The sequence below is a fragment of the Galeopterus variegatus genome, unplaced genomic scaffold (genome assembly GCF_000696425.1).
Source record: "Galeopterus variegatus unplaced genomic scaffold, G_variegatus-3.0.2 Scaffold1282, whole genome shotgun sequence".
Classification (NCBI taxonomy): Eukaryota; Metazoa; Chordata; class Mammalia; order Dermoptera; family Cynocephalidae; genus Galeopterus; species Galeopterus variegatus.
The window spans coordinates 383,528-394,112 of NW_007727393.1; the positions used below are offsets into that span (position 1 = coordinate 383,528).

At 47.2% G+C, this 10,585-nt stretch overlaps 1 protein-coding gene across 3 annotated transcripts in view; it reads left to right on the top strand.

The window, feature by feature from the left end:
* TBC1D20 (TBC1 domain family, member 20) overlaps window positions 1–6,766 on the top strand; it is a 20,445-nt gene extending 13,679 nt beyond the window's left edge. For 2 of the 3 annotated variants that reach the window (XM_008576061.1, XM_008576063.1), the window contains 5 exons: window positions 1,147–1,333; window positions 1,504–1,605; window positions 2,824–2,965; window positions 4,021–4,208; window positions 4,475–6,766. In XM_008576061.1, coding sequence (XP_008574283.1) covers window positions 1,147–1,333; window positions 1,504–1,605; window positions 2,824–2,965; window positions 4,021–4,208; window positions 4,475–4,730 — 875 coding nt within the window. In that variant the 3' untranslated portion in view covers window positions 4,731–6,766. The remainder of the gene's footprint in view (window positions 1–1,146; window positions 1,334–1,503; window positions 1,606–2,823; window positions 2,966–4,020; window positions 4,209–4,474) is intronic. The other variant, XR_550718.1, reaches the window with a different exon arrangement.
* Window positions 6,767–10,585: the final 3,819 nt, after the last annotated feature.

The following is a 10,585-nucleotide window of genomic DNA, read 5'->3' on the forward strand; positions in this document are numbered from 1 at the left end:
TTTTTTTTTTTTTTTTTTTTTTTTTTTGTCTTTTTTTCCGTGTCCGGCAACGGATCGCAACCCTCAGTGTTGCCCCCGTACCGGACCGGGGACCGGCAACGGGATCGCAAGCCTCGGTGTTGCTCCCGCGCCTCGCTCAGCCAGTGAGCGGGAACCGGTCTGCATATGGGATCCGAACCCTCGGACGGGAGCGCCACCGCGCTTCCCAAGCGGCGCACCATCCAGTGCGCCACCGGGCCGGCCCATATTTGGTATGTTTTGGAAGGGAACATGGAGCTTTTTGAAAGTTTTATTTTTATATAATTTCGCACTTACCAAAAAATTGCAAAAGTAAGACAAAGAATTCCCTGATCCCTTTTACCCAGATCTCCTCATGTGATAACATTTTACTGTGTTTGCTTTATTAACTGATTTCTCTCTTCCCTCCTTCATGTACATACACACAAAGTTTTTCTGAACTATTTAAGAATAAATTGCAAACATGGTACCTTTTTACCCCTAAATATTTCAGGATGTATTTCCTAAAAATAAGGCTCTTACATAATTACAGTACACTTACCAAATCAGTAACAACATTGAAAAATACTATTATCCACAGATTTTATTCAGGTTTCACCATTTATCCTAGTCATGTCCCTTATGGGAAAAGGAAGTACAAACTGATGCATTTTCCATTCAATCATCATATCTCTTTAGGCTCCTTTAATCTGGAACAATTCTTTGTATCTTATGACAGGCCAGTTATTTTGTTGAATTTCCCTTACTTTGGGTTTGTCTGATATTTCCTCATGATGAGATTCAGGCTTATGCACTGTTGATAGGAATTCTGCAGACATGATGTTAAGCTAATCAGCATGTGATATCAGGAGGCACGTGCTGTCCAGTAGTCCCATTACCAGGTATTAACTGTGAGGACTGGGTTAGGATGGTGTCTTCAGGTCTCCCACGGAACGTTGCTAGTTTGTGGCTCTTTCCTATAGGTCAGCTGGTATCGGCAATGTGTGGGTCTTGATATATGTTGCCAAATTGTTTGTAATTCATCTTTTATGGAACACTGAAAATCCATTGCTGGCCTTCTTCCTAACTTCCTTGTTACTCTAGGCTGCTTGCTGTGGTCAAATACACATCCCCACCTCCTCTCCACAGGCATGCCGGATGAACAGAGAGAAGGGCTCCAGGAAGAACTGATCGACATCATCCTCCTCATCTTGGAGCGCAACCCTCAGCTGCACTACTACCAGGGCTACCATGACATCGTGGTCACTTTTCTGCTGGTGGTAGGCGAGAGGCTAGCAACATCCCTGGTAGAAAAATTGTCTACGCACCACCTCAGGTACCAGAGCAAAGGGACTTTAGAGGATGGGTATCACTTCTCAAGCTCCCCTGGGGATAGCTCCTTTGCCCATTTTCTAGTCAGTTTTTTCAATGGTTTGAGCCAACTCCACTTGCCACCCTAATCTGCGTGTTTGGTCTGACCAAGCTCATTGAATTGTCTTCCTCTAGGGATTTCATGGACCCAACCATGGACAACACCAAGCATATATTAAACTATCTGATGCCCATCATTGACCAGGTGAATCCAGAACTCCATGACTTCATGCAGAGGTATATATGTGTCTACATTTATGTGTACACACACACACACACACACACACACACACACACACACACACACACACACATATCTTAAACTCTCTCTTAGCTTTTATTTCTTCGTCATAGTCTAGTTCAGTTTCATCTTCATCTTATATTAATTAGTGAAAGTTCTTCTGAGTTGTCCTTTCCAATCACCAGCAATTAGATAATTCAATTCTGTACACAGTTTTAGAGCACATTTTGAGTTCTTTGCATTTTGGGGGATAGAAGGATGACACAGCGCATGCCTTGAGGAGTTTACATCTAGTGGGGAGATGTGGACAAGGTAAGTATGCCACAGTAGACTTTGAGGTTATCATTGAAAGAGAAGTAAAAAGTTCTGTGGGATCCAGAGGAGAGGACAAGGCCATCTGTGGGTTGTTTCCCAAGTACCAAAGAGAAGAAATATTTCTTTACAAATCTCGTATGATGTTTTTTTTTTTTTCTTCCTCTGTTTAGTTGGAGATGTGTCCTTGGCCAGTGCCTCACTTAAAAACAAAAAATAATGGGCCGGCCCGGTGGCGTACTGCTATAGTGCGCCGCTTGGGAAGCGCGGTGGCGCTCCCGCCGAGGGTTCGGATCCCACATACAGACCGGCCGCGCACTGGCTGAGCGAGGGGAGGGAGCAACACCGAGGGTTGCGATCCCGTGGCCGGTCCCGGTCCGGTACGGGCGCAACACTGAGGGTTGCGATCCATTGCCGGTCACGAAAAAAGACAAAAAGGAAAAAAAAAAACAAAAAAAACAAAAAATAAAATAAATAACAGTTTTATTTTAAGATGTTTCAGTGGTCTCATGTTAGCTGAACAATTAACAGTTGTGTTTTTAAGCCTGAGATTATGTCCCCTGTGCCCCCCAAAAGAGTAAGACTTTCTCAGAAGGAGAATCATGGGATAGTTCTCTGGAAACAACTGCTTTTTGTTTCTGTAGTTGACATTTGTTGGCCAGTAGGAGAGCATTGAGTGAGATAATGCAGCCAAGACCCTGTTGTGGTATTAGTGTCATGGTACATTTTAAAGATTTTGTATTTTGTGAGGGGAAGGTGTTGAATTCCTATGTGGCCAAATTTTCCAGAAAGCATATTTCCAAATGCTTCCTTTTCACCAGCACTGAGGAGGAAAAAGGCCCAGAGAGAGGGAAGGGATGACCCAGCAGGGAACCTAACATCTGGATTTCCTTTGCTTCTAGTGCTGAGGTGGGGACCATCTTTGCCCTCAGCTGGCTCATCACCTGGTTTGGGCATGTCCTGTCTGACTTCAGGCACGTCGTGCGGTTATATGACTTCTTCCTGGCCTGCCACCCTCTGATGCCCATTTACTTTGCAGCTGTGGTAGGTACAGACCATGAGCCAGCAACTGGGTTCACCATCACTCGTCCCAGCTTGATCATTTTCCCTAAAGGGAAACCTGGTGATTATGGAAAGATGCAAAAGACAGTGTTTCCCAGGCTGGTATCCCTGGACTCCATTCTGTTTAACGTTAATGGGGTTGTCATGGAAAAAAAAAAAAAAAGTTGGGAATTGCTGGTTAAACAAAGTTAAACAGATTTCTTTACTACGTGACTCTTCTGATTCTTTAAAATGCTGATAATGTGCATTGTGAATTGTCAGTGTTTCTATTGACATCTCCTGGAACTGTGTTCAGCTGATGAACACAATTAGGGAAACAGTATTACAAATTGCCAACTCCAGGTTTAAGAAAAGAAGAGATCTGGTGTTATGATAGAAAAGTGAGGTTGGCTGCCTGGCTAGCTCAGTTGGTTAGAGCATGATGTTATAACACCAAGGTCAAGGGTTTGGATCCCTGCACTGGCCAGCTGCCAAAAAAAAAAAAAGAAAAGTGACGTGGCTGGTGGTAGAGAGTGGGGTCTGAATGGTGGAGTGGAGGTGGGGACTCAGGGGAATTATTGACTGTTCACTGGTGCCATCAGCAGCTGTGGATTTCTGGGCTAGCAGTCAGAAGAAAGATGTTCAGAGGGGACAAAACCATTCTCCCTACTGTTCTGAACCATATCTAATGTGCTGGAGCTCCAAGAACCTCCCAGCAATCCCTCCCCTTTTGTTCCTGCTAAAAGAATCTCCTTCATTACTTTCAAGACTTTGAGGGACACTTGAGCAGATCACTGTGCCTGGAAGGTCTTAGATTGTAATTGGTCAGCCTTTCACATCATGGTGTGGAAGTTTGCCTGCAGTGGGAAGGGCCAGCCCACTAGGAACAGCACTGAGAGTATGTACACTATTACTTTCTAGATGTATACGAGAGTTTGCTGAACATTCAGGCTGTGCGCTGTTACCAAGTTAAATTCATCTCTAAAGAGAATGAAATGCAAGTGGCCCAGGCCTTGTGCGTCTGGTCTCTGATGCAAGGCCTTACTGCCTCCCTGCAGATCGTGTTGTATCGAGAGCAGGAAGTCCTAGAATGTGACTGTGACATGGCCTCAGTCCATCACCTGTTGTCCCAGATCCCTCAGGACCTGCCCTATGAGACGCTGATCAGTAGAGCAGGAGACCTCTTTGTTCAGTTTCCCCCATCCGAACTTGCTCGGGAGGCAGCCGCCCAGCAGCAAGCTGAGAGGTGAGTGAGGCTGAGGCTCTTGCTGCACTGGGCAGTTGTAAAGGAGAAATGAGGGAAGACGTGTATGGGGAGACGGGGCTGGGGGCAAGTTTCCAGAGATCTAAGCCTCTGGCAGCAGAATGCCCACTTTGGCCTTCATGGGTCTGTATCCAGAAGAGCTTTCTGAGCAGTGGATGGCTGTGCTCCTGGCCTATTTAGTATAGTTTCTCTTTCCTTTTCTTCTCCTTTCATACCATTTCCGTCTTTCTGTCTTCTTCCCCCTACAGAACAGCAGCCTCTACCTTCAAAGACTTTGAACTGGCATCAGCCCAGCAGAGGCCTGACATGGTGCTGCGGCAGCGGTTTCAGGGACTTCTGCGGTCTGAGGATCGAACGAAAGATGTCCTGACCAAACCAAGGACCAACCGCTTTGTAAAACTGGCAGTGATGGGGCTGACAGTGGCACTTGGAGCAGCTGCATTGGCTGTGGTGAAAAGTGCCCTGGAGTGGGCCCCTAAGTTTCAGCTGCAGCTATTTCCCTGAGAGCCAGGGAAGACACTTCCTCTTACACTACGTTAAGGTCTCACCCTTCCATGGAAGGATTGGGAGGGGTGGAATTTCCTTTATTAAAAGGGTTTCTGTCAAGGGTTTTCTATTCCTGCCACCCTTCCCTGCCTGTCCGTGTTTGCCTTTGCTTCAGAGGCCAAAAACAGGGCCTGCCTGACACTGAGGGCACTTGGGGACCTGGGGATAGAACTCTTTTCCTCTGCGCACTGGACTTCTGAGTGGGCTCTCTGCCATCTCCCCTTGCATTGAAGGAAATGCTCCAGCTTTATCTCCCAGCTGCTTTGGAGCCTGCTGGGCCTGGACTACCCTGGTTACTGGGGAACCTTCTGGCTGCCCAGTAGAAAGTAAGAGACATGGAATGTTATCTTCGCAGCTCCTTATGTCCTGTCTGCTTCAGATGGACGGAAAAGGAAGGGGCTGCAGCTTAAGAAGTTAGGCCTTGAAATGAAAGTGAGAGGGCAAAGGACTCTAGCCTGGGAACAAGATTGGCCCCTCTTAAGAGCAGCTCCATGAGCTGGTCAGAAATCAGAGAGACTGACATGGACTAGTTTACTAGTTAAATCTACCTGTTTTCAGCTAGAAATTACATGTGCATTTCCAGTCAAGTGGGAAGGAATGTTAATTTTTAGGGCCTAGACCTAGACTGGTTTTGCCTGCCTTTTTTCCCTCCCCATTCTCTTCTACAAGCCACACGACATTACTTATAACAGACACTTTTATTACTATTTTTAGAATTATATACACCCAATGTGTAAATTACCCTCACTTTAAAAATAATAGTTCCTCTGTGGAAAAAGTAGTTCTCATCAAAAAGATGAGCTTCTAAGATCCTGAAGTTTACTTTCTACTAAATTGTTTGACATTTCACTTTAGCCAGAGTTGCTACTTGTAAACAACCCTACATTTCCAAAGTGCCCACATCCTAACAGGCTTTCCTTCCTTCCTGTTTTCCTCAAATCACCCTTCTACTTCCAAATAGATACCCACTCACTGCTGTGGCATCGTTTTTTGTGTCTGATTTATCTCAATTGCTGGCCTCTCCTGCCTGGTTGGAAATGTCACTGGAAACTTGCTGGCACCCAGAAGGCACAAACTGTAGTCTGAAGACCTTGGCAGGATCCTGGAACAGCCATCCCCCCTGCCCCGAGCTTCTCTGAGGATTCTCCAGGCCTCAGTCCTTCTGGGACAGCTTTCCTGTAAGCAAAGCCAGGTAACTCTGGCTTGAAAAAAAAAAAGTGCCTTTTGCTGCTTTAAAGAATTGGAGTATATAGTATGAAGCAGCCATATACTTTTATTGGCCTGGTCTTTGCTTGGTACTGTTCTCTCTCGGCAGGTGTTTTCTTAAAGTGAACATGCCAGAAGCACTCTACCCCACCATATCCAGATGTCCACATCATCCTGCATGCCCACTGTGTGCAGAGTGGAAGGCGTGCAGCGGGCCAGGCAGCCGCGAGCTCAGAGCAGTTCGGAGAGGTGTCTACGCTGAGTTACACTAAGCACTTTAAAAACAGAACAAACTCAAAGTGATGGGTCATTCTCCACAGCAGGACCCCCACCTGGGATGAGTGTGATGTAGACGGATTAATTTATAAAGTGGTGGATTCAAGACAAAGGAAGTTCTTACAGGATCCAGAGGTGATGATGTGGCAGATATTCCCAGTCTTCTCCCACCACAAGTTTGTCCTCTTGTCATCTTTACAAATGGGCAGCAGCATCTGCCCTTTCTGAGACAAGCACTCGAGCCTGTTTGTAAACACCGAAAGAAAGGATGGGAAGAGGAAAGGAGGCGTGTGTGACCAGAGTCCCAAGGCCACAGGTCTTTGGATCCCAAGAAGCAAGTGTTATTTGCTTGTATTGTGGCCTAAGGAGAAAGTTTTTTATAGCTTTTGCTGACACCAGGATTGTCCCCTGCTGTTGAGAAGAAAGCATTTTCTATTTATCTTCAGGTGGTTTACTTATTCTGTAAAGAATATGTGTAAATATTTTGTACAAAACCCTGTATAAAATAAACAGCCATATATGGTTACTAACCATCTCTGCTGTCCTTCTGTTGCTGCCCACCACTTTTTGGGAGTGGACTCTGGTCTTAACCATCTGGCCTCGATGCTCCCCCACCTTCCACCCCAGGCCGAGGACTGTGCTGTGGTCTGTGGACTCTTGGTTGCCCTTGACTTGCCAGGAGACCATGGGCAATACCCGCATTCCTGTCGCTGTTTCCCCTGCAAGAGGTATGACCTACGTACTCCAGCTGCTGCCTGGGGCACTGCCACAGTTAGGCAGTGCAAGTGGAGTGGGGTACTAGTGTGGGGTGCTCTTGACTGTTTTTCACACACTGTTCTGCGTAGGCATTTAGCTGTAAAGGCTGCATCTGGTTTGGAACCTAACCAGAGCCTGAGGTGAATTCAGCTCTTCCTCCACGTGTAATCTTCATCTACAAAGGAGCTGTGCAAAGCTGTTCTTGCCCAGCTTCTCAACATCCTCTTAACACTCCCAGCTGCTGGGTAGTGGCAACCAGAGCAGTGCCAAGAGCCTGTCACCTCCACCCTGGGGATGGGTCCATCGAGGAGGCAAGAGTCTTTGGGCAGTTTATTGTTTCCTGGCCCAGAGGGGAGAAGTGAATGGGCCCAAGGCTGAGCTGGCGACACTCAACTCCTTGATGCTGTCCCACCACATAGGCCAAGGGCCGTGCTGCCCTTTGATGACAGTCATGGAGTACACAGAGCTGGCCAGGACACTGCCCTACCTCTGGGAGCTCACACCAGAGAGTCACACTGAAGGAGCAATTTGAGTGGCAAATTCAGAGGCAGTTTCGTGGGAGTTGATGTAAAAAATGAGAAGAATTCTGATAGAGAATTGAAGGAAAGGGATGTGTGATATAAGAAATTATTTGGTCTTTGTCCTGGGCTCCTAAAACCCTGGGATTTCCTGAATGATGATGTCTTGTTATTTTTAATGATCCCCTTTTAAAAAAAATTATTTTCAATAATTACATAATTATGTGGTACATATAATTTGATACATGTGTATACAATGTGTAATGATCAAATGGGGTAATTGGGATATCCATCACTTCAAACATTTATCATTTCTTTGTGTTGGGAACATTTCAAGTCCTCTAGCAACTTTCAAATACATAATAAAGAGGGCCGGCCCCTGGCTCACTCGGGAGAGTGTGGTGCTGATAACACCAAGACCACAGGCTCGGATCCTATATACGGATGGCCGGTTGGCTCACTGGTTGGGCGTGGTGCTGACAACACCAAGCCAAGGGTTAAGATCCCCTTACCGGTCATCTTTAAAAAAAAAAAAGAAAGAAATATATAATAAAGTAGTATTAACTGTAGTCACTCTGCTGTGCTATCAAACACTAAGACCTGTTCCTCCTATTTTTGTACCCATTAACCAACTTCTTCCTGTCCCCCTCTCCCCAGTGATCCCCTTTTGATCCCACCTAGGTTTATGCTAATGAGATAAGGTGGGACCCCCCCTAAATAGAGTTAGGATGGGGCTGGTCACCAGAAAGACCAAGTGATCAGAGGGTGGGAACTTTCAGCCCCATGCATTGACCTCCTAGGAGTCGGGGGCACTGGAGATTGAGCACTATAAAAATTTGAATGAGATTCGGTGAGCTGCTGGCTCAGTGGGTTCACATCCAGAGGAGGCATGGGGCTTCATGTCCCTTTCCCCCAGTACCTTGCCCTATTCATCTCTTGCATTTGGCTATTCCTTCATTGTATCCTTTATAATAAACCAGTACATGTAAGTACAGTTTTCCTGAGTTCTGTGAGTCATTCTAGCAAGTTATTGCACCTGAGGGGGTGGGATCATGGGTAGCCTGGGCTCCCCATCTGTGGCTGTCATCTGAAGAGGAAGCAGTCTTGTGGCACTGAGTCCTTTAGCCTGTGGGACCTGATGCTAACTCCAGGTATATAGTATCGAACTGAATTGAATTGTTCGTCACCCAGGTGGTGTCAGAGAATCAGAGATGCACTTTCAGAAGACACCACATTGTATGCAAGGCTGAGGTGGAAATACCACTTGGGTAAAAAGAGTGGGTGTTGTACAGACAGTCCAGGAGGACGTCGTTGGTGGAAGGGGTTCTGGGCCAGGGGCAGTTCTGAACAGGTGGGAAAGAATTGCAACCCCTCTGCAAGTAACGTGGGGTGTGAGGATGGGCCATGACCAAAGCTGGGTTTGGAGAGAATTATCGGCAGCCTGGTCTAGGACTGAGGTCTAGGCATGTCCCTTCCTTCCCGGCTGTGTGAGCTTCTGCAAGTCACTGCCTCTGCGACTCATTGCCCATAACAGTGAAATAGGGATTGATCCCATCCTGCACAGAGGGTTTAATGAAATGGTGTTTGTGAAGGTGCTTTACAAACTGAAGTTGTGCTAGTGTTGATTCCACTTTGGTGAACCTTTTACTGGTCAATAAACACCTTTAACTTACTCTGCACTTGGGTCCCCATGCTCGTCCAGGGATTAAATGGTGACTGGAAAAAAAGAGTAGAGGCTTGTGCCAAATCCAACTAGGAGATGGGGCCTGAGGCTCAGTCTGACTTTATCTTCTCTCCCCTAGTCCACATGTTCTGCTAGTGGCTCCTGCTGCCTTTTTCCCAGTCCTCACAAGGGCCCCTACTCCCTGGGAGCCTTTTCTCCAGACTTTGTGCAGGCCAGGCTTAGGGCTCGCCTCCAACCTCCTGTATTTTAAGTGAGTGGCTTTCATGCCAGCCCCAGACCCTAGGGAAAGACACTAGCTCTGGCACAGCTGTAGGGTCTGTCCTCAGCTCCCTGCCCACAACAGCAGCAGCTGCTCTGTATCTCAGCAACGGGCTTCCACTCACCTTCACCTTACCCTTGTGTCGCACAAGTACATCCAGGACATGCTGCTGCTTCCTCGGGTAGGTGGCTTGAGTGCAAAGGCCGTGTGGTTTGGTTTTCAGTCTGCCCCGGAGAGTTGCCACTGGGCTCTCAAGGTCTGGGGCCTGGCATGGGTGACCCTGTGGGAGGGGGAGGCACCTCCACCTGTGCCTGCAGTAGACATCACCTTGAACCTGCCCTTCATCCGCTGGAGTGGTAAGTATGGAGCTGAGGCTGGAACCCCAGGACTGCCATTTGGCTGCAGCAGATACAAACTTGCTGCTGTGCTGGCGTGGATGGGGTGGGCCAAGTGAAGACGCAGCCAGAGCAGCCCCTCTGCCTGTCTCATCCGTTTTTTTGATTTTGTTGTTGTTGTTGTTGTTGTTTGTTTTGCAGCTGGCCTGTATGGGAATCCAAACCCTTGACTTTGGTGTTACAAAGCCACACTCCAACCAACCGAGATTACCAGCCGGCCCTCATCCTCACTTTTGATGCAGCCATGGGTAAGGAAATACAGATGCTCCTTCACTAGGATGGGGGCACATCCCGATAAACCCACCATAAGTCGAACTGTCATAAGCTGGGGACCATCTGTGCATCCCTTCGTGCTTAGCACTCGTGCAGAGAGGTGCAGGGCACAGAAGGGCCTCCACGTGAGGCGTCATGGGGTGACAGTGCAGCAAACTGGAGGCCGTGCACCCCGTGAAGAGGGGTGACATCCACACAACTCCCTTTCTGCCACGTGGAAATGACGACCCAGGACTACCAAGCTTTGACTTTTTCCAGAGAAGATGAACATCTGGATTTTAATGTAGTAAATAATTTTGCCAACTTTAAAATATTGGGGCTGGCCAGTTAGCTGTTAGTGCAGCCTTATTAACACCAAGGGCATGGGTTTTGGTCTCTGTATGGGCCAACTGCCTAAATAAAATATTGGTAAATTCACTTTCTAGAACATTGCGTGGGCAATGTTA